Source organism: Bos grunniens, chromosome 20, assembly GCF_055505025.1.
Source record: "Bos grunniens cultivar Pamir isolate PY7600 chromosome 20, Bosgru_T2T1.0, whole genome shotgun sequence".
In the NCBI taxonomy this organism is placed as follows: domain Eukaryota; kingdom Metazoa; phylum Chordata; class Mammalia; order Artiodactyla; family Bovidae; genus Bos; species Bos grunniens.
Window position 1 is genome coordinate 66265199 of NC_141184.1, and position 24916 is coordinate 66290114.

At 37.6% G+C, this 24916-nt stretch overlaps 1 protein-coding gene across 3 annotated transcripts in view; it reads right to left on the reverse strand.

The window, feature by feature from the left end:
• Positions 1-24916, reverse strand: part of CPEB4 (cytoplasmic polyadenylation element binding protein 4) — a 72467-nt gene that overhangs the window by 16420 nt on the left and 31131 nt on the right. Inside the window, exons 3-4 of one of the 3 annotated variants that reach the window (XM_086362174.1) lie at positions 12257-12307; positions 854-877 (exon numbers count right to left, since the gene is read on the reverse strand). The exons of 1 other annotated variant lie outside the window; for it this stretch is intronic. In XM_086362174.1, the coding sequence (XP_086218300.1) occupies positions 854-877; positions 12257-12307 (75 nt within the window). The remainder of the gene's footprint in view (positions 1-853; positions 878-12256; positions 12308-24916) is intronic. One more of the 3 variants, XM_086362175.1, reaches the window with a different exon arrangement.

A 24916-nucleotide genomic window follows, 5' to 3' on the forward strand; every position in this document is an offset into this window, starting at 1 on the left:
CAGGCTGCCAATTTACTTCTAGGTTCTGCATAAGGAATTTGTTAATGGATCCTGCAGAAATATATCTTAAGTGCTCTTCCTTCACTGAAACATTCCAATGTCTTTCTGTCACACCTGCCTTCCTTAACAGTATATTTATTACGAATTTACCCTATAAAATCACAGTTCAAAAGTTATATAATAAAGATAAAAAATGACTCTAAAATTGGATGTTATTTCTGGATTTTCAAAAGTCACTTTTATTTTAAAGCTACCTTATTTAACTGACTTTCTTATAAAAAGGCAAAACTAATACAGGAGGCAAAAATAAAGTTTATTCACGTACCTCTAAGAAATGATTCTTCAAAAAATTCTCTAAAATGTCTAGAGCTTTCCCCCCTAATGTTTGAAATTTATAGGATTAGGTGTCTACTTAATCTAATTTTAAACAAAACACAGAACTATGCTTAGTAATAAATAAATAAATTAAAAAATCTGAAAGTTGATATAAGGTATTCAAGCATAACTTGTACCTCCAATATAATCAGGTGTTTTGAGACTAGTTATACCATATTTTCCTTTTTAAATATTCTTAATTTTATTCTAAGATATTCCTTTCAGAAAGGAAAACAGAGAAACAAATCTTCAGATATAAATGAGTTTGAAATTATTTCAATTCAAATCCAAATCCTACCATTCCAACTCCCTCAAATTAGAATGTCTATGATGCTAACTATAACACATAAAGTATATATCGATCACAGCTACATATCACTCCCCCTCCCCGCTTCCCAATAAGGGTTAGAAATTGAGCAAACTTGGGTCCTCTCCAAATACAACTGATACATTCAAAAGTTAGAAATAATAATGTTACCTCTCCTCCGCCCATATGTCCTTGCTGCATGTCAAATGAGAAAACAAAAAAACAAAAAAAAAACCTTTCAAACATTGTCAAAAGAATCAACTGTGATTTCATCTACCAGCTTAAGAAACTGAAAAAACAAAACAAAACAAAAAAACAAAAAAACTGGCTATATTCCTTGTTTCCTGGTAAATATCTCAAAAAAATATGGAATTTTGATGCCGAGAGGTCAATGCATTCTTTAAGTTCTTCAAGGACACTGTAAAAATCTATCGAGCATTACTTGTATTAAGGGGAAGCCTTCTGCTGTAACTGTCACCCAAGGTCCAAACTAGTATGAAACTAAAGGAGTATATAACATAGTTTAAATCAAGTTCCACCATATTGATCTTAATTTCTCTCAGAATTTCCTGCTAACTAGCCATTTAATTCGTGACTTTTTTTTTTTATCACGACAGGATAAACAGCAATTCTGTACTATTTCTCAATTATTCCCTAATGAAGAAACTTATAACAAATGAAATCTTTAGGCAATTTATAAACTTCCTTTTAGCCAGTTTCTTGTCCCTAATTAAATCTTCCACCATGGCCCAGAAGTTGAAAAGTATTAAAAAGTTTGGCATTTTATCATGAAGTAGATTCCAACTAAGAAGAGAAGAAAAAGAATACAAAATAATATAGACATATGACTATAAGTATATATCTGAATACTTGGAAAATGGCAGCATAAATTTCAAATCAGGAAACTTGAGAAAATGTTTTCCTCAAATGAACTGAACTTGTATGTGTAGTTACTCTTAATTCCATTCAACATACACTTCCTGAATGCGTGACCTTGCTAAGCACTATAACACACTGCTCTGACTGCAGGAAACTTATAGGCTATTCAGCCAGATAAGCAAATAATGATAATCTGACTATTACAGCAATAAGCCTGTTAAGTGTTAGGTGCAATGGGAGCAGAGGAGGAGGAGAAACTGGTTCTGATTAAAGAGTCAGAGAGGAGTGGGTATGGCTCTGAGATAGATCTTAAAGGTAAAATAGAGAAAAGGCACTGCAGACCTGGCAATGGCACTTAGGGGTGCTATAATACTCAGGGAAAGATGCCCAGAACAGAAGCATATGGAACAAGTGAGGTCTTGGCTAGAGAGAAAATTTAAACAGGAAGCTGGGATAGGTTTTCCAGTTAGAAACTGTTTAAGAGATCATTATATAAACTGGTCAAGGTTTTCACTCTTAGCTCTCTAGATAAATGCTAAGTACAACTCAGTTATAACTGAGTTACAAATATAACTTAGAAGTACCATGTGCCTATTTTCCAAAATGAAATCATGTCTCATACTAAAATAATTTCTAACATTATTAGATAATATTGAATTTTACCAAAGTACTTGGACAAATGGATTAAAACCAATAAAATCTCCCTCTGCAGTTAGGTTTTTCACTTTAGTAATTCTTAAATTTGGGGTGAGGGTGGAGGTATTTTCTTCCTTAGTGAACTTGACAGAGGTTAGGAAGAGAAAGATATCACAGAAGTAGATGTTTGTTTAAGAATATTCTATTCATATGACTACTTCAAAGACAATGGAGTTTGGGGAAACGAATGATTTGAAAATCTTGGTTCTGTCAATCTTAAAAAGTTGATTGATACTGCTTGGATTTCTGAGAAAACGGTTATTTGAAAAAGAGTAGGCATTTAGAAGCTACAAAATGAACATTAAAAATTCTCACGGGCATGTTGCGTGCTAAGTTGTTTCAGTTGAATCCAACATTTTGGAACCGCGTGGACTGTAGCCCACCAGACTCCTCTGTCCATGGGATTTTCCAGGCAGGAATACTGGAGTGGGTTGCCATTTCCTTCTCCAGGGGATCTTCCTGACCCAGGGACCGAACCCATGTCTCTTACGTCTCCTGCATTGACAGGCGGGTTCCTTACCACTGGCCCCACCTGGGAAGTCCAAATAGTTTTCACTATTTCAAAAGTAAGTTTCAAGAACAGTAAAGCCTATACATCAAAAGCAAAAATTGAAGAATCTTAAAGTCTTCAAATGTATACTTTCAAACTTTCATTCTATACTACAAAATTAAGCTGGTTAACACAAAAGAATTCACTATTAAATTCAGAGATTAAATGCCAAAAACTATTTAGAAACATTTTCCCACATTTAGGATACAGGCATATAATGCTTAAAGCAACAAAAACTGCCCAATTAAATAAGCAAATCAATATAAACTAGTACCAAAAAATAAAAACAATGACATTCTGGAGCAAAGAAAATAAGAATGCTTAAATTTTTTATTTCCAATGATATACATTATTTTAATATATATTTGGATGTATGATATATATATATATATATTTGTGTACTTTCCTATATGTATATATAGGAAATCATAAGCGTATACTTCAATGAACTTTCCATAACATAAACACACCTATGTAACCAGAACTCAGGTACGAAAGGAACGGTAAGTGATGCCACTTCCTCTATGTATGAAAGAGGTACTAAAGCATTGTTTTCTCACTAGTTTCAAATTACACTTGGTGCAAACAGTATTATGATGAAATGCTTGTAACACATATCTTCATCAGTTTCCTGAGGAAAATGTCAGACAGATTTCCAATCTCAAGACTATCAAGCATTGCACATTATTTGACACTTTACAAACACTAGAGGTAGTGGCAGTTTAAAAAATCACTTAAATAGAACAGTCTTTTGGACTCTGTAGGAGAGGGAGAGGGTGGGATGATTTGAGAGAATGGCATTGAAACATGTATAATATCATATAAGAAACGAATCACCAGTCTAGGTTCGATGCAGGATACAGGATGCTTGGGGCTGGTGCACTTGGATGACCGAGAGGGATGGTACGGGGAGGGAGGTGGGAGGAGGGTTCAGGATGGGGAACACGTGTACACCTGTGGCGGATTCATGTTGATGTATGGCAAAACCAATACAATATTGTAAAGTAATTAGCCTCCAATTAAAATAAATAAATTTAAATTAAAAAAAACAATGTTTAAAGAAACCTGTATTTTGGAAAACTTCTAGCTAAGTCAGCAGAAATAAACTCTGCTTAGAATTTTCCTGTAATTACCAAAGAATATGCACTGTTAAGACTTCCCTGACAGCTCAGCTAGTAAAAAATCCACCAGCAATGCAGGAGACCCAGGTTCGATCCCTGCGTTTGGAAGATCCCCTGGAGAAGGGAAAGGCTACCCACTCCAGTATTCTGGTCTGGAGAATCCCATGGAAAGAGAAGCCTGGCGATCTACAATCCATGGGGTCCAAAAGAGCTGGACACGACTGAGTGACTAGGCACAGCACAGCACATACACTGTGAGTTTTTAAAAGATCTATATTAGTATTGAATAAAAACCCTCTGGTTCCCATGAGAGTTAAGGTGAATACTATTTATATGTTTATCATTTATATTACTTGGTTTGATCTATATAATTTGGTGTTCAGTACTAAAATAATTCAAGAATGTTCTAAATGGGCTGGAAACATTATAGCTATAAATTTTTATAACTTTTGGGTGAATATTGCTATTAGATGTATTGATAAATACATTATTTCCAAAATATCTTTACAAGATTGCTTACAAATGCCCTATATTCATCAGTAAATTTTCTCTAGTAAAATATTTCAGTAGTCTGGCATTCTAGACTTGCAAAAATGTACAGAAAGACTCTTATGAGGTCTTTTTCAACACACATTTACTTATATATATATATATATAATAAAAATGAAAATATTTATCTCTTAAAAAGTATCTTTTTCTTATTTGGTTGTAACATTTGTTAGAAAAGGAACAAATTAGATATAATAGTGGTATATTTACAAAATATATCACAAAAAATAGTTATTTTAAAAATACGGTACATATTCATGTGCTGATACTAAACATCTCTAAAATGTAGCTTGCATGAGGTACCTAAGTGTATATTGTATGATTCTTATTGTGTGAACTTAACAATAAAGGAAATAGAAATAGATACATGGGAATGTACTCAAATATTTTTTCTAGAAACCACCACAAGAACCTTTGGGGACAGGAACTAGAATGATAAAAGAAAAACTGATTCCACTTCTTATTTTATCCTTTTCTGTTGTATTCAAATTTACAATCTTATGTGCACTGAATTACCATATTTGTTAATGGATCCTTTTGAGTTTTCTTCTTGGTACTTATATTAAAAACAAGACTTAAACAGACATTTCTCCAAATTAGACATACAGATGGCTAATAAACATATGAAGAGATGGTCAACATCACTACTTCAACGCAAATTAAAACTACAGTGAGGTATCTCCTTCACCCCAGACAGGATGGCCATAATCAAAAAATCTACAAACAAGTGCTGGAGAGGGTGTGAAGAAAAGGGAACCCGCCTACACTGCTGGTAGAAATGTAAATTGATACAGCCACTATGCAAAACAGTATGGAAATTCCTTAAAAAACTAGGAATAAAACCACCATATCACCCAGCAATACCACTTCTAGGTATATGCCCTGAAGAAATCAAAACTGAAAAAGACACATGTACCCCAATGTTCACTGCAGCACTATTTACAATAGCCAAGACATAGAAGCAACCTAGATGTCCATCAACAAATGAATAGATAAAGAAATTCTGGTACATATACACAATATAATACTGCTCAGCCATCAAAACGAATACATTTGAGTCAGTTGTAATGAAGTGGATGAGCCTAGAGCCTATCATACAGAGTAAAGTAGTCAGAAAGAGAAAAACAAATATTGTATATTAACACATATACATGGAATCTAGAAGGATGGTACTAATGAATCTGTTTGCAGAGCAGCAATGGAGACACAGACATAGTGAAGAGACTTATGGACAAGGGTGGAGGAGAAGAGGGAGAGGATGAGATGAATAGAAAGAGTACCATGGATGCATATACACCAACATATGTAAACATACAGCCAATGAGAATTTGCTGTATGGCTCAGGGGACTCACACGGGGGCTCTGTAGTAACCTAGAGGGGTGGGCATGGGTGGAAGCTGGGAGGGAGATTCAAGAGGGAGGGCACATATGTACACTATGGTTAATTCATGTTGATACATGACAGAAATCAAACCAATACTGCAAACCAAACATCAAGTAAAAATAAATAATTAAAAAAAAACAAATGATATATTAAAAGCATCCTTTCCTACATCTAATTCTGTAAATAGGACTTTAATAAAAAGGAAAGAATTTGAGCCAGTTGAACTGAGGTAACTGAACCTAGAGCCTGTTACACAGAGTGAAGTAAAAACAAATACCGTGTATTAATGCACATTTATGGAGTCTACAAATATGTTACTGATGAATCTATCTGCAGGGCAGGATAGAGACACAGATGTAGAGAACAGACTTGCGGACACAGCAGGGGAAGGAGAGGGCAGGACGAATTGAGAGTAGCATTGAAAGCGCACACATTACCATGTGTAAAACAGAGAGCTGGTGGGGAGCTGCTGATGCAGCACAGGCGCTCAGCTCAGTGCCCTGTGATGGCCTAGGTGGGTGGGATGGAATGCTGGTGGGGGCAGGCTCAAGACAGAGGAGATGTGTGCATACTTACGGCTGGCTGACGTTGTATGGCAGAAACCAACACAACATTGTAAAGCAATTTTCCTCCAATTAAAAATAAATTTAAAAAAAAGAATAGGACTTTAGGCTGTAAAGAATAAAATACGACTAGCTTTTGGTGGGCAGTGAAAGACCTGTGCTACTTATGCGGCCTCAGGCTGGTCTACCTCCATCTACCTCTCTCTGCCCGCTGTGAGAAGGCGGACAGCAGTGCTACTTGGAAAAACAAGGGGAGGTGGGTCGGATTCGAAGATGTTATCAACTAACTTGTTTTTCCAGTAGGACCAAAAAAAAAAAAAGAGTATGGGGGAGAATCAGTCAGATTAGTAAGCCAGTTAAAGACAGAAATCAAAGACTGGATGCTGAGTCCATCTGTAAACAAGAGAATAAAGGTGCCAGAACCAAAAAGCAGACAATCATCACAAAGGCCAAAGTATATAATCCAACAAAGACGCAAAGAATCATTTCAAACGATTTTATAGATCATCCCCTAATTTCTTAATGGGTTCACTGTCACAAAATTATTTTAGATATATGCTTTATGGGCTTCCCTGGTAGCTCAGCTGGTAAAGAATCCGCCTGCAATTCCAGAGACCCCAGTTCGATTCCTGGGTCGGGAAGATCCCCTGGAGAAGGAATAGGCTACCCACTCCAGTATTCTTGGGCTTCAGTAGTGGCTCAGCTGGTAACGAATCCACCTGCAATGCAGGAGACCTGGGTTCGATCCCTGGGTTGGGAAGATCCCCTGGAGAAGGGAACGGCTACCCACTCCAGTATTCTGGCCTGGAGAATTTCATGGACTATACAGTCTATGGGGTCGCAAAGAGTCGGACACAACTGAGCAACTTTCACTTTCATACGATTTATAGAATTTCCTATGTCACATTGGCTTGTGTTTATACTAGCTTGCTATACTAATTCAAAGAATGTTGACAAGATATAATACAGATATGAGAGGATTGTTTAAATTGCCTTACAGAAGGGCAGAGATTGAATGTAATTCAGTTTCTGTATTTCACAAACCCTGTTTATTATTTATAAAAATGCAAAAATGAATAACAAAAGATACCACACATATATATGATGGTCTGACAGGTGCTCAGTAAATAATAATTTTCTTCCTTCCTCAAAAGTAACCTCATATGTATATATTCTTAGGCTGATCTTCAACAGTTACTTTCAGCTCTTCATTACTACTCCCAGGATAACAACTGTAGACCACTTTATAGAGTTTACAATAGGTTTTCATATTGTCTTTTTCATGAAAGGATCTTTCAACATGCTCTTTCCTGTAGCAACTATGAACCATATTACATACATTTTCAGCAAGTGACTATAATCTACATTTCTCCTGGGTAAATTATGCCCTCCCTTTTCATAGATTTCTGTCCCCTACCCTCCTTAAGCAAACAATCTTCTCCCTTTAAAAGAACTATAATTAAGAGGTATTTTTCTATGCTAACTTTTAAAAGATTTCTTACTAATCTCTTCTGAGACAAACAAGTACTTTAGCTAATGCTTCTATATGAGAGACATCCACAGAGGAAAGGAAATACATAGATACATGCATCTGTTCAAAACAAGTACTTTTTGAACTAAATACCAAACTAAATACTAAAGCTGTAAAGTGGGAGGTTGAAGAAAAAAGTACCACACACAAGCACTTTTATACAGAGGTGGTGGTAGTGGTTAAATGTTAGTTTTCTTGGATAAAATAAAATTTCAAGTTGGATAAAAGGAAAACTAATCATTCAATCTAATATCTAGCTCAGAGCTAAACCAAAACACACCAGAGAAATATGAGATGAATCGGCCTATGCTTAGCACTGCTTTCTGACTTAGCTGAGAAACTGTTTTAGGGTTGCTTTTCATAACTATAAAATGGATATTCTAACTATATTCCTACTACATAAGATTAACTAGGAAATGGTTATCTGTTAAGGGATGAATAGTGTTTCCTCCTCAAAATCCATATGCTAAAGTCCTGATCCTCAGAACCTCAGAATGTGGCTATTTGAAACAGGGGCTTTAAAGAGGTGGTTAAAGTTAAAAGAGGTCACCAGGCTGGCCGGGATCCAATATGACCAGTGTCCTTATAAGAGATTAGGACACAGACTTTCACAGAGGGGAAAACCATGTAAAGACAAGGAAAAGACAGCTCTCTACAAGCCAAGGAGGGGAGCCTCAGAAGAAACCAACCTTGCTCACCCTTTGATGTCAGACTTCAAGCTTCGAAGACTAGAAATAAATTTCAGTTTAAGCCATCCAGTCAGTGGTACCTGTTATGGCAGTCCTAGAGAACTAATTACAATATCCAAAATGTAGCCAGAAAGTTGCTTTGTTTTTTTAGTACATTTAAAATCCAAGAATCTCCCCCTAAGGATTCCCCTCAAAAAAAAATCTCTACAACTAGTAATACAACAATAGTAATTCCCTAGAATACACAATTAATATTGTTGAATTATACTGGCAATGTCTTTTAAAAGTCTTGAATGGTAATATGAAGGTAATTGCAATCTGAAAACTGATGATTGAGTATAGCCAGGGGAAAAAAGAAAGCAATCTGATCTGCTGGGTAAGCGAGCCCTTTTTTATCTTTGTACATGTAAATGCTGATATTATTCCAATATAACTGCTGAAGCTAGTAGACTAAGTATTTAGAATCTTTTCCTTTTTATTTATTTAGAATTTAAACCGCACTTCTTCCCCCAAACCTCTGATTGCTTGAAAATTTCAAAACAAGTTATACAATAAAAGTCACATTGAAATTCAAAAGTACATTTAAGAGAGGAAACAATTCTTTCATATTTTTATTCAAATAAAGCAAGAAATGGTTCTCAATTCAACAGAGGCTTGGAAGAAAAAGCTCTGAAAGTTATTAATTGAAGCAAAGTAAAGTAGCTATATAATCACCTTTCTAAAGGTTTTTAAAAGCCTGAATAGACTACTTGTGATGGACAGAAAAGAACAGCTCCTGCTGGTTCATTTAAGTTTCAACGTTGAATAATGAATACAAAACAACACAACATATTAGGCTTATTTTCAGCTTTAAGAAAAGGCTGAATGGATGTAAGATGTAAAGAGACTGCATTTAAAAGTAAATAAATTAAGTTTCAGGCTATCTATCCTAATAAGAGACAAATAAAGCATGTTCAATATTAGATAATTTTTTCAACTAATCATAATCTCTTGGTTTGTGTTTCTTTTTCCCCTTACAAATCTTTAGCACTAATATTCCCATAATGATCTTCTAATTAATTTAGTTTGACTACATGCCAGGTGCTATGCTAAATTATTTTACATGTACTCAATCTCCACCACAATCCTACAAGATGGGTATCATTTGTGATTTTTGAGTTTCTCTTCATTAAACACAAGTAATGCATTAAACTAGCTCTGCAATACAGGAGCCCCCAAAACCTGAGCTATAGTGAGAACAAAGTGCTACTAAGAATTATCATACGAATGCGACCACTTTATCTATAGAAGCAATCCACCATGGAAGATGTTTCAAAAATTTGACTGAAGAGAATGGGCAATTTATTACTGTGGTTTAGTTGCCCAGTCATATCCAACTCTTCTGCAACCCTGCCAGGTTCCTCTGACCGTGGGACTTCCCAAGCAAGAATACTGGAGTAGGTTGCCACTTCCTTCTCCAGGGGATCTTCCCGACCCAGGGATCAAACTCGAGTCTCCTGCATGCCTAAATCAAGGTGACTCAAGAACTGTCTTAACATCCCTCCACCTCCACCCTGCATTAATTTCAAGATTTTTAAACAACCTTCTATAATCTGGACTCTGCTGTCAGAGAGGGAATGGGTCTATCAGTAAACTCCAGTATCTAGAGATACTGGAAGCATTGCCAGATCATGAATGTATAAATTGGCATCCATACAAGTCAGCTTGTTATTAAGAACTAACACTTGCTCATACTGACAAAATCAAGTTCTGGGACCCTGCAAAGCTGAATACTGGATCCGAGACCATGGCAGCCACAGCCCCATACTCTGGGTCTTGCCTGAGGAGGCAGCAAGTTTCCCCTCTTTGACATCTCTTTGTTCTTTATCTTCCTATCTTTCAGTTTGAGCTAGTGCTAACCTCAGTCCGTTTACTTCTAGAATAAAATCTCCATGTATACAACAGTAAAAACCATCTAGTCTACTTCTAGAGGGTGTGGGCAGTAAAATTCAAAACATAAATATTTATTTTTCCTTTGCCAAGTGAGGGTCATTAAAAAATAATCTAATCTTGAAAGAAAGGATATTAAGGGGGGTGGGGGGTATAAAAGGAAAAAAATCTTATACTAGACTCTAAAAAATTAAGTGAATTTGGCTTCAAGGAAAACCCACCAGAGAATGTTTCTTTTTCTCAACTCAACAAAGATACCCCAGGGGCAAGTGACCTATTAATAATTTAGCAGGAATGAAACAATTGGGAGAACGAAGAGTTGATCCCTTTGCCTAGGACAGAACAACAGTATCTCAGATCTTGGTTGCCTGCAATTTCTAGCACCTGCCTCTGGAACTCATTCCACAGGAGAAGATGAAACCACACTACGAGGGCACCTCTTACATTACTCCGCCTTATCCTGACGCCACTCACCAGCTTTGGATTTCAGTCTATACACATTTATGCTAAAATACTGTATTTTGGCATTATTTCTGGCACTGTAGCATGTAAAGACCAAAGACTGATGAACAAGGGAGGTTTTTACAAGCCACATGGTCTCCAGAGGATTTAATGCATGCAGCAACTCTCATAAATCAAATCTCCTTCTAACTTTTCTTGGCTCTATAATCCTATAGTCTACAGAACACTGATTTTTAAACACTACAGAAAAAGAAATCCAGTTAAAAAAGTAAGTTTCAACTCCTCATTCATACTAGACCATGGACAAGGAGGAGGATTTTTTTTTTTTAGTTTTGCTTTGTTTAGGGAATGTGGAGAATATGGTTATTTGGTCAAGAATATTTCATAGAAGTGGTGGGACTTAAAATGAGTTTTAGCAACTCATTTAGCAACTCATTCATAGTGATGGCACTATGAATAACAAATTTGAAATCCATATACAATAGGAAAAGAGTGAAAAAGAAGTAAACAAGACTTCTGTATCCCACCCAATTAAACTATTGTCTTATAAAAAAGACTTTTTAAAAATTCTTTAATTCCTTTAATTCTTTAATTCCTTCTGTGAGTAGATGGCCCCTCCTTCCTTAATAAATATAGTCTGCTTCAGAATACACATATAAAAAGAGAACAGCTCAGTGGTAATATTTAGAATAGGCAAGGAGAATTTACTGAAGGCACTGCAAAGGCTAATAAAACTTCATTTTTCTTGTTGTCATTAGATAGCAAATAGTGAATGACCTTGTCCTTTGCAAAGTCAAGCCCTGTGGTCTTAGGCTGTTTTTTCTGATTTTAGATCTCTGATTACCTTCCCTTTCCTTTTCCAACTACACAGAAATGGTTTTCGTGTTGACATTTCAAAGGTCACGCTACAGAAGCAAACACTTGAATTAAGCCATTCTTTATGTGTCGTTATGGGATCCTCATTTATTTTCATTGTCACCAGTTTTAAGACAGCAAATTAGTTGGCTCTCATAGTTTAAAAAAAGTTTCTGCTCTAATTTGGAGGAACAGTAATTATTCACAAAATATCTGACAGATTAATAGCAACTTGCAGTTATCACTGCAGAGCAAACTAATGTCGTTTCTCCACCTGCTGAAGCACAGCTACTACATTTTCTAACCAGTACTAACTTGTTTCAATTCTCTGAATTTCACTAGGGTGAATCAATTATTATCACTTACCATTAATAAGCAGAGAGCTATCGGATCCTGGATATGAATAGTTTAGACGACCTAAGGGTAGAAGAAGGCCGTTACTATACTTTATTCATAGATGATTTAAATGTATTCAACAACAAAGCTGAATTAATTGCTTAATAGGTATTTTAAAAACCATATTATGGGAATAAAACTTAGCTGTGCTAATAAACACAAAGAGTTAGAGGACATATCAAACAGCATGTTCACAAACATTAAAAAAGGGAAAGCCTGAAAGTGGGAAAATAAAATATCCCTTATATTTCACTATTCAGTTATTCTAATTTCCAAATCCCCATCCAAAGTAATCTTTACACCATTATGTTCTCATATCAACTCCTAATAACAATCTTCATGTTTTTTCCCCATCAGTGTTCAAGTTTTCTTTCATGTGTAGTTCTTTACTGCTATTTAAAAGTATGTAGCTAGCAGTAGTATTTTTTATATGAATCATACCAAAGGTGCCAGTTTTATGCCCACATGTACAGCCATGCCAGTAGGTTTAAATTCCTATCTGGGGGAATAAGTACAGAAAGTAAAGGAACACATTTCACTGCACTTACACATGAAAAAAACAGCAAAGCACACAGCAAAACGCACAGAGGCAGAAGAGCATTCAATAAATGCTGGGTTAATTTTCTCTGAATTTGAACCTAAAATGGGCACGCAAGATACCCATGAGAAAAGGGCTTATGAAAGTCTAAAATTTGTGGAGGATGCACCATCTTCCACAAATAAAGGGCGGAATGCATTTCTACTCTGGAAGAGTTTCTACATGTAAGTTGAGGTATCCAGACTGCACATACTTAAGCCTAGATCTATGCTATAAATTATAAAACTCATTATTACAACATTTTTATGTCTCCATATTCCACATGCCCTTCGTAAGAATGGTAAAGAACCCTCAAGTCTTGTTCATTTAAGCAATGGAAAGGGGAACTTAACAGTTAATTACCTACCAGAGTTCAGCACTCTATGCATCAGGAGTAGTGTGAGAATATAAAATTGACTCAGAATTACAAACATTCCAATTAGGAAACAGCAGTTTAAACTCTGACCCCACAGAACCATAACAGACTCTCCAAGACAATAAAAACGGTGGGTAAGCAGAGCTTCTCCCATGACTGGAGCAAGCCTTTCAGGATGCCGGGAAGACTCCAGACCCCACCTAGTTCCGATGAACATTATGGGAGCCAGGGCTAGTATGTGGTCCTATCCACCACCAGCCACACATTTAAAATTATTTAGAAAGGAACTTTAGACCACAGCTATCCTTCAATCTCTCAAAATCCTCTTTCAAATAGTCTCCACAGAAATAAACTCATGCCATGAAAAGAGAAAAGTGTTGTCTGTTGCTAATAGCTTTAATTAATCCACATGTGAAACTTGGGAGTCTAATATGAAACAAAATCTGAAAATTTTTCTACAATTTAAAACCAAATACAAGGATTTTTTAAATTGTAAATTGCTTCACTTAAAATTTCAGTGTGTTCCTGTTTAGGGAAGAAAGGTAGGGATGGAGACCGGCAAGGAGGAGGTGAAAATTAACTTTGATATTTCAATTTCTTCCTAAAAATTGGCTTTGTTACTTAATGTTTATATACACAACCAAGGAGCTAAATCCAGTGAATTCCAGCTTAACTGCTTTAACTGCAAGCCCAGATCATATGACCTGTCACAAGAATATCTTTAAAAAAGCATAGACTTGAGATGCTGGAACAAGAACATGACCTTAACTGTTAAAAACTTGGGAGGGAGGGAATAGTGTTTCTAAATCACTTAACTCAGAGTAGCAGCTGATTTTCTGTGATGGAACACTTGGATTACTTTTGTAGCTGTAAAACCTTATAGTCAGTGAACTAATAGTTTTCACTTATACCATTTTTATCATAAAACACATTTTAAAAAGATGTTATAAATCAACACAGGAACAAAAATATTTAATGATATTAACTGAAGTTAAGTTTCTGCTATTTTGAAGAAGATATTGTTAATTTTTTTAAAAGGTAACATTAATGAAACCAAGGCTGTTCTATATGAACTATAATGCCTCTTATTCGATACTAAAAAAGGATAAATAACAATGAGAATCCAAAGATAAATTCCCAAACTAGCTGGCCCAATTTAACTAGTCAAGTTCCACCTTATCAGAAACTGACTTTTGGGGTACCTTTTAAGGAGAAAGAGATAAGAACAGTTCAACAAAACAGGCACAAAAACACCCCCTCACTCAGTTCTCTCAGTCTGCCTCGACACACACGTCCTGAGATGCCACCCTGCACTCACAAAGTAGGTATCCTTTGAGACTTTTTCTGTTCCTCAGACTTCTAAATACTGTAATTCTATCCTTTAGCTAAGACAATAGGGCACTGACAAAATTTGCAGTTTAACTCTGAAAGTGATACTTGACCTGTTCTTATGATAAGTCCTGTTGGTCTGAAATCCATTATGCCCTCTGTATGGTAAATACACCTGCTAAATATTTTGTTAAACAAATAGCAATGCTTTCTATTTCAATTTTAAAATATTAGCAGTGACATGAGAAAACTTTTGGAAAAAACTTTCATAATGCTTCCCCACCCTACCTGCCCTATCCTATAAATTCTTTCTATAATTAAAATATTTAGAGTCATCCATTCATGACATCTAATATGAAGAACACAGACTCCTTCCTTTCTGCAAGTCCTCTGAAAACTCCCGTTATAAGTTCCATGTTACTCTAAAGTCTTCTACAAGCCTTTCACATTCTCCTTGTGCCCCTTTTATTTCTGCTCTACAGATGCCAATTTTCACCAGGAGTTTTGCGTTTTCTAGTCCATGGCTAGATTACTGACAACCCCCTCCGCCCCTTCAAGACCTCTTTGTTTCCACTGGAGAATATTTTCAAATCTTGTTTGTTTGTTTACTTGTCTTTTTTTCAATTATTTTCCCTAGGGCACCTTTCCCAAAAAAGAACCCCCCTTTTTAGATTAACTCACCAAATTTTATTTCTATCTATACTGCAATAGACAACCATCTTAGGTAATCATCTCAGCTACTTGCTAACTGTCTTATCTCTTAAGTAACAGCCCCCCTCTTTAAGATCTAAAGCTTCATTGCTGTTGTTGCTGCCATTGAACCTAGGTATCTTGAGTTTCCTGTTTGGGCACCAAATAAGTATTCAATGAGTTTACTCCACTGAACTTAAAACACCATCATTTCACAAATGAATACACTGAAGTAAAATAAAAATCACTGAGATATCTAAATATGAATATAACCCAGTGTTTTTGAGTTTTGTTTTTTGCTTTTTGATAACTCATTTACCTATAAACATAACCCAGGCTTTGGTACATTTAGAATTGAATTCCTCAAGGGAGAAGGAGAGCATTAGGACTTCTGGCAAGTGAATCTATTTCGTGGATAAAATTCAGTCTTTGAGGGTCTTAGTATTGATTATGTTATAAACACAAAGAAATACTGCCAGATCAGCAGTCCTAACCTTAAGGGACGCTATGACAGGAAAAGTAGTTGTCCCTGGAGGCCAGCTGTGGCATTTGGAGCCAGAAGCCTGGCATGCATCTTGCAGAAGGCATAGACTATATTTGGTGACATGACTCAACCTAGCCAAATATAGGCAACTGATACAGTGTGACTCTGGGGAACTACACTACCAAATTCTACAGCCTAGAAAAGATTCAGATTCCAAGTAGGCATTTGCGAGTTGGAAAGAACCAATATTTACCAACCAGAATGACTAAGAATTACTGGGGGGAGGAGGTGCTCAAAAGAACAGTATGCACTATCATAACTCTCATATTAAGACACTAGCTAAAGTAACCGAGTTAATAAGATCAAAGGAGGGAAAAAACTAGAAGGAAATACTCTAATAAATTAGTATCTCTTACTTTCAGAATTAGGTAAAATAAGTTATTTTCTAAAAACTAACCCAGATAGTATTGCTACTGATGACTCAGCAGGAAATGATATAATAAATGCTGCCATTTCAAACACACAAGCAATAAAAAATATCAAATGTTCTCTAGTGCTATTAGATTTCATGCTATGGCCTTCTCTTTCTCAGTCATGCAGCATTGTTGGGGGCATGGTAGGGCAAGGAATGATAACAGGGGACAGCTCTGCAAGGCTGTGTAAAATATAGCCATGCTGACCAAAAGAGTGACAAGCAGCCTGAAATGCTGAGTTAATTTTGTTAGATACTAACAAAAAGGGAGAGGTTTTCAGTGGACAGGCTTCCCTGATGGCTCAGATGGTAAAGTGTCTCCTTGCAATGTGGGAGACCTGGGTTCGATCCCTGGTTTGGGAAGATCCCCTGGAGAAGGAAATGGCAATCTACTCCAGAACTCTTGCCTAGAAAATCCCAGAGACGGAGGAGCTTGGTAGGCTACAGTCCATGGGGTTGCAAAGAGTCAGACATGACTTAGTGACTTCAAGTTTCTTTCTTTTCATTGAACATCATTAAAAATTTCTCACAGGGAAAGGATAAGCATGGACTTAGGTCCATTTCTAAGATAGATAAAAAGGTTTATGAACACAGCACAACACTCATACATATAAATACACATTATTTGTTGTTGTTTAACTAGAGATGTTTCTCCTGGTTCTGCTCTTACTGCCATAAATAATTGTTTAAAGGAGGTGCTGTTCCTGCCTTTCTACATTTGCTGTTTCTACCAATATTGTCAGATTTGCAGCAAGATGGCACTGTGGGGGCCTGCATGATGTAAGCAAGGTCCAAGAAATGATAAATTCAGTTTCTGAATACTAACTTTATACTAAAACAAATGCAGAATACATATAAATATGAACTAATAAAAATGTGCTCATTATGTTTTATCACTTAATGATACAAAGATCATTTTGTACTTTATTGTTGATATGTGGGAATCTTAATTCCCCGACCAGGGATTAGACCCGCTGTGATCCCCGGCATTTGAAATTTAGAGTTTTAACCACCAGATCCCCAGGCAAGTCCCCAGAGATGATCATTTTTAATAATTTCTTCCACTGACCTAAAAGTAACTCCACAAAGCATAATCAGTAACCTTATTCTACCCCATGACCTATCTGTGATACAATCAACTGCCAGTAAAGATGTTTCCGTGCAAAATTATGAAGGAGACACCAGCTCGGACTGACATCAACTGGATGGAGAGTCTTGCCCCCCTCCCCAAAAAGCCATTTAAACTACACACACACACACACACACGCATACACGTAGAATCTAGACTACACAAAACCCCTTTCCAGGATAGATTTGACTTTCAGTTTAAAGGCTGGAGCTTGTAAAAAATACTTGAATTCTCTTAACTCACTGCCATTTCCCTTCTAGATACTCTAGATATTCAGAGCTACTGGCCCATTAACTTTCTCATCTGGGTCCCTTCCTCTGTCTGGAATGCCTTCCTTTCTCTCTGTCTCCAGTGTTTCACCACTCAAGCCCCCTCCCTTTTACCCAGGTGGCTTCTTTCTTAGGCCTCACATCCTATGGAAAGTACTTGCCCAAAGCCACCTGCTCCTTGGTTCAGACAGCCCTACTGGCTCCATGCAACACTCTTTACACTTACTATGCTATGCTATGCTAAGTCACTTCAGTCGTGTCCGACTCTGTGTGACCCCATAGACAGCAGCCCACCAGGCTCCCCCATCCCTGGGATTCTCCAGGCAAGAACACTGGAGTGGGTTGCCATTTCCTTCTCCAATGCAGGAAAGTGAAAAGTGAAAGTGAAGTCACTCAGTCGTGTCCAACTCTCAACGACCCCATGGACTGCAGCCCACCAGGCTCCTCCGTCCATGGGATTTTCCAGGCAAGAGTACTGGAGTAGGGTGCCATTGCCTTCTCTGTACACTTATTATAAACTGTATTTAAATCACCTATTTCTAAACTCTCTTCCTCTAGGACAACAAAATCTTTGAGGACAGGTTTTGGGTCTCACATCCCAGAGCTTAGAGCAGAGAAAGGCACTCGATAAATAGCTGTTGAATAAATAAAACAAAGCTAGCAGCTAGTGGTCTCTCTGGCATGAAACACGCAGTGCAAAGTGTGGAGCTGGACCAATCTCATCTAGTGAGGTAGGTTCAAGTTACTTAGTTCCTCTGAAGTAAAAACAGAGCTATTTCCACATACATGTGAGAAATTCATAATTTTTGCAAAATGCCCAGAAAAGTCCCCCTGGATAGAGTATGTGTTCAATTAACAGTAATTCCTTTCCCTTCAGTAACTTAAAAGCCAGAGACAACTAACAGTTTCCCACTTGTGAGAGAAACAAAGAGGAAGGATTCCTCCTTGCCAAGTAAGACCCAAACTGGAACCCTGAAGAAAGGAGTGGCCATCTGGGGGATTTTTCAGCTTCAGAGAAATGAGTTTGCTAATGTTCTAAGTTACAAACAGGGATATAATTCTTCTTTCAGGAGTTAAGAGAAAAAAAAGCTAACTCTTTTCTTTCATGATAGCCAAACTGGTAAAGTAGCATCAGTATTTTAGGAAATGAAAACTTTGGAAATTCAACTTAAAAATATTATTTTCAGTAAAAGCCAAAGAGGAACTTCTTTTTGCACCAATAGCTCAGATTTCATTTTTCAATTGTGATATGGTAGCTGAAAATCAGAATACAGAGTGGCAAAAAAAAAGACAGAGAGCAAATAACATTTTATCTTTAAGATAAGTAAAGTCAATGGGCTATGTTTCTACAGATTGAGGAAGGTTTCATAAGGATTGCTGTAACTCTAACTGAGGGCAGGGATAAAGGTGGAAGATCTAAAAGCATCTAAGAATTTCAGGCAGACGGCGATGTCTAGAGGCACCAGCAAAGAGCGGACCCAATTAAGGAATTCAAAAGATTTCCTACTGCCAGTAAACCTAACAACAAACCAGCAAGCAGGAAGGCTATTTTTATCCTTGCCAGAGGCCTTCTGACTCTGGATGCTACATTTAGAGGACAGAGCAACAAGATAACTTGCCTTAAGAGGATGTTATGATACCAGCGATTAATGGCAACTTTTCAAGCTTTAAAATATTAGGCATAGTTTTTATTCAAAGTAAATGAGCCAAAGCCAGTTAAAAAAAGAAAAGATAATATAATGCAAGGAAAAGTGGGAAAACAGACCAATGGGTATTAAAAAAGTTTTAAGCAATCTAGAAACAAAGCCAAGGCAGTTAAAATTAAAATTTAATTAATTAAAATTCTCCTATCTTGTAAAAATGTTGATTAAAACAAGCATGTGCTATAAGAGACCTATTTTAAAAGAACCAGTGGATTAAAATAAATAATTGTAGAACTGACCTGAAGGTAAAGATTTTGAGAAGTGGCTCTCTGCACTAACATGAAGATCAAGACAAATTTATGGAGTTCCTAGGAACTATAAAGTAAGTTGCTTGCAAATGATTGAGAACTTCAGAGACAAGCCACTCTTAACATTGGTTGCATGTGTGCTAAGTCACTTCAGTTGTGTTCGACTCTGTGACACTATGGTCTGCAGCCTGCAAGCTCCTCTGTCCGTGGGATTCTCCAGATAAGAATACTGGAGTGGGTTTTCATGCCCTCCTCCAGGGGATCTTCCCGATCCAGGGATCAAACCCAAGTCTCTTATGTCTTCTGCATTCGCAGGTGGGTTCTTTATCACTAGTGCTACCTGGGAAGCCCCTTAACACTGGTTACTAAAGTCCAAACCCCAAAAGCAATCAGCAAAGTCAGTAATTGGCATTCTGCATACACACCTATCAACAACACTAATCACTTACTTAATATAAATTCTGATGACTTGATTGAACTTTAACATTCACTTGAATTTCATATCTAATTTCATTTGTTATTTCTCAAAAGGCCCCGTTCTTATTTTCCTTTATTAATACTAAAGGCACTTAGTCTTCCTCTTATTCATTAGTCTTCAAAACTAAATAACAAACAGGCTGTTCGAAGATGTCTGCAAATTATCTGGAGGATAAGCTGCACGAGGTCAAGAGTCTTATTTTTTATTTCCTTATATACCCCAACAGGCTAAAATAGTGCTTGGCACTATCTGCTTGATAATATATTTGTTTTATGAACAGCCTCCCATAACTTTAGACTTTACATATATATTCTGAGTGATTCTCAAAGCCGTATGAGGGTGGGGTGAGGAGGGAAAGCCGTCTATCTGAATCACTTCTGGAATACACATGCTTAAGTCTCACGACAGACCTGGTGAATCAGAATGAGGAAAAAGAAAAAGCCAGCTTGGAAAAGTTCGCTCAGTGATTCCAGATCTTCACCCTCTGAAAGGTACCCTCCAATAAGAAATCAGTAGGTGTGCAAAATCTGAATCTTTTACAGAAGATTATGATAAAATACCAGAGAAGGCAATGGCACCCCACTCCAGTACTCTTGCCTGGAAAATCCCATGGACAGAGGAGCCTGGTGGGCTGCAGTCCATGGGATCGCTAAGAGTCGGACACGACTGAGCGACTTCACTTTCACTTTTCACTTTCCTGCATTGGAGAAGGAAATGGCAACCCACTCCAGTGTTCTTGCCTGGAGAATCCCAGGGAAGGGGGAGCCTGGTGGGCTGCTGTCTATGGGGTCGCACAGAGTCGGACACGACTGAAGTGACTTAGCAGCAGCAGCAGCAGCATGATAAAATACAGATTCTAAACTCTGTCCCCAGTTCCCTACATTAAGACACCTGAATGCCTAAAGTGTACTAAAATAAACATTTCTAATGTTTGTCTCCTCATAAATGCTGCACATAAATATCTATTGTGTGGCTACTGGACCATCAGCCAGAGGCTCTGTGTCCCATCCTGATTCTCCAGGCACCAGTTAGTCGACTGACTTCCAAAGCTATTATATCTCTCGGAACTATAGTCTCTTCAACCATAAATTGGAGACCACAAAACTCACGTGGAAGGTTATCTCAAGGATTTAAATTAGAGATAATTTTCAGAAGGGGCAAAGCATAAAAGTCAGAGAAATGATATCAGAAGTAATTACCCTTTCACTTGAAAGTTGTTGTTAACACTGCTTCCTATACAGAATGTCCAGGTCCACGTCAAAAGAGAAATATATAGACCAGCATCAAATGTGCACTGTGACCTACTACTACCCAATACACGGAATATGCTCAAATGTGTGTGGAGCTGGAATTTAAGCTGAAGCTAAAACGTAAAGTACTACGTGGCTTGAAGAAGGCCATCTCCCCCTCCTACAAGAGCTGCTGTGTTACCCCACACCAGGGGGCACCCCTATTGTGACAGGGCTCCCCATGACCCTGGCACTGTGCCAGTTGTAATCTGAACAGTCCACACCCCCAGCTATGCTTCAAAAAGCAAAAAGATGGTTACAGATGCCCCCAGAGTCAACATTCCAAAATGCTATTAATACTTGGTGGAGATGATAAGCTAGGATAAGGTAAGTGACTCCTCACTCCCCCTTTGTCCTCATCCTCACCATTTTCCTCTATGGAATTCCTTTTTTAGTTATGTTCTTTTTGGTAATGGGGAACATTCTAATGGCAGGAGTTTAAAGCTGAACAATTAGAGAAGTTCTCCACAGCAGTGTTTCATAACATTTCATAATTATTAAGACCTACACTAATCAAAATATTTCGCAGAGGCTCCCCACCATAACTGAAGCCCTCAAGCCCCACTCCAGTGGATATTACAAGTAAAACAACTACAAGAAAACCCTTTAATAATAAAAGGCTACTATGAATTCAGCAACACCTTTAAATGTATTTTCATTGTGTTACATCAGCATCTGCATGCTTTAAAAGATAATCATGCAACACACACATGACAAATCTATCATCTAACTGGAATGTTTGGTCCTAATAGGTTTCTGCTGCTGCTGCTACTGCTGCTAAGTCACTTCAGTCGTGTCCGACTCTGTGCGACCCCATAGACGGCAGCCCACCAGGCTCCCCCATCCCTGGGATTCTCCAGGCAAGAAGACTCGAGTGGGTTGCCATTTCCTTCTCCAATGCTGGATCCCATCAAATAATTACCATGTCTGAAGAGGCCCATGATCCACAAATTAAGAACAGAAACATTACATAAAGCCAAGTTTAAACAATTGCTTCCGAGACATAGCATTTTTAGGCCTATCTCAAAAAGAAAAAATGCACTCTAGAAACAAAGCCTCGACTCAACTGAGCAGATCTGACTGATTTCTGGTTATATCCTTTCTTACAAGCTGCTGCTGCTGCTGCTGCTGCTGCTGCGTGTCCGACTCTGTGCAACCCCACAGACGGGAGCCCACAAGGCTCCCCCGTCCCTGGGATTCTCCAGGCAAGAACACTGGAGTGGGTTACCATTTCCTTCTCCAATGCATGAAAGTGAAAAGTGAAAGTGAAGTCGCTCAGTCGTGTCCGACTCTTAGCGACCCCATGGACGGCAGCCTACCAGGCTCCTCTGCCCATGGGATTTTCCAGGCAAGAGTACTGGAGTGGGGTGCCATTGCCTTCTTACAAGCTACTCAATATTAAATGCTCACATGAAACCCATATGCTACTTTCAGTCATTAAACCTTCAACCTTGACATTTAGGAATACCATGCCAGAGACTGTGTGGAATTGCTGATAGTAACTTAAAGTTTACTAAGTTCAATCCCTGCACTTCCTCTTTTAAATGAAGACAGCAAGATCTAGAGAGAAGTGACCAACTTAAGCCATGTAACTGCTAATGGCAAAACCAGGTCTTAATACACTCCTCAATGCTTCTCTTTATTTCTTACACTTTGGGAAAGTCTATTATAAGCTAACAACTTCTGATCTTTTACAATAAAGACATCAAGTGGCCAATTTAAGTATCTCCATTTAATTAACCATGACAGACATTTATTATTTGGCATATTATAGCCAGTAGAAGTTAAGACTTTTTTTTAGATTCTTTATACAAATTAAGAGTAATTAATCATGGCTGCTCTTCAGAAGATCTGCACTTCAGTGCTGGTTCTCAAGAATTAAAAAAGGTTCCTCTAATTGGTTGATTCCTCCTTCTCTTTCCCAAAGTACAGCAACTGGCATCAGCTCAACCGGATACCAAAGAGATTATGGAACTACTTTCTGTTCAGAGTTTCACTAATGTTCTTAATTTAATGGTTACCAGGTAATAAGCAGAATGAAAAAGAGCCCTGCTTTTAGAACGGAGTGCACTGATGTGGGACTGAGCTCAGACTAAGTCTGTCAGACAAATCAGACAAAATAATGAAGCCCAGAGGCAGCCAGGCCATCTCCATACCTGACTTGAAAAGTAGTAACTAGTTTAAAAGTGAAAGAGGAAAGTGAAAGAGGAGAGTGAAAAAGCTGGCTTAAAACTCAACATTCAGAAAACTAAGATCATGGCATCTGGTCTCATCACTTCATGGCAAATAGATGGGGAAACAGTGGAAACAGTGACAGACTATTTTGTGTGGCTCCAAAATCACTGCAGATGGTGACTGAGGCCATGAAATTAAAAGATGCTTGCTCCTTGGAAGAAAAGCTATGACCAACCTAGACAGCATATTAGAAAACAGAGACATTACTTTGCCAACAAAGGTCTGTCTCAAGGCTATGGTTTTTCCAATAGTCATGTATGAATGTGAGAGTTGGACCATAAAGAAAGCTGAGCACCAAAGAATTGATGCTTTTGAACTGTGGTGTTGGAGAAGACTCTTGAGAGTCACTTGGACTGCAAGGAGATCCAACCAGTCCATCCTAAAGGAGATCAGTCCTGAATATTCATTGGAAGGACAGATGCTGAAGCTGAAACTCCAATATTTTGGCCACCTGATGTGAAGAACTGACTCATTTGAAAAGATCCTGAAGCTGGGAAAGGTTGAAAGCAGGAGGAGCAGGGGACAACAGAGGATGAGATGGTGGGATGGCATCACCGACTCAATGGACATGAGTTTGAATAAACTCCGGGAATCAGTGATGGACAGGGAGGCCTGGCGTGCTGCAGTCCATGGGGTTGCAGAGCCGGTCACTACTGAGCGACTGAACGTAACTGAACTAGTTTAAAACTAGTTTAAAGTTACTCCTTTTGCAAATTTTTACTGCAGAACAGCAACAAGTTCATCAACGCTTTTCTCTTTTCTTTCTTTTAAATTTGGTAGTGAGGAGAGTGGCAACATGAGGGGAAACAATAAGGATCAGCAAATAAAGAAATTCACAAATCAGGTATACACAACTGATAAATGAATCAACTGCCTACAATATTTAGGTTGAGATTCCATACGTGTCAGGAAGAAATTCCAACGTGGCACAGTTGTGCAACTGTTCTGCTTCCTGTTGTTAAATTGAATGCAAAGAGAATCTTGGATATTCTTATGAGAGCTATGAATCAAGTGGCATGGCCTCCCCTCCCTCAATGTCAGCAAATAACATATTCTAGGATTATATAACAGGATTAAGGAAAGTCTTAAACCTTCACAGACAACTCACCATTGTATTACTCCATAATCAAAAGGGCTTTCATTATGCAGATTTATAGCACATAGGGCTGTTCTAGTAGCTATCAGGAAATGAAATAGCAAGTCACCTCTCTATAGAATTTTACCATATAGAAGGAAAAAATAGAAAAATAGTAAGTGATACTATCAAAAGGTACAATATACTATTGTTAATTTAGACATGGTGCATGAACAAAATGGATCTCTATAAATGTTCTGGACCTCCTTCTACTTT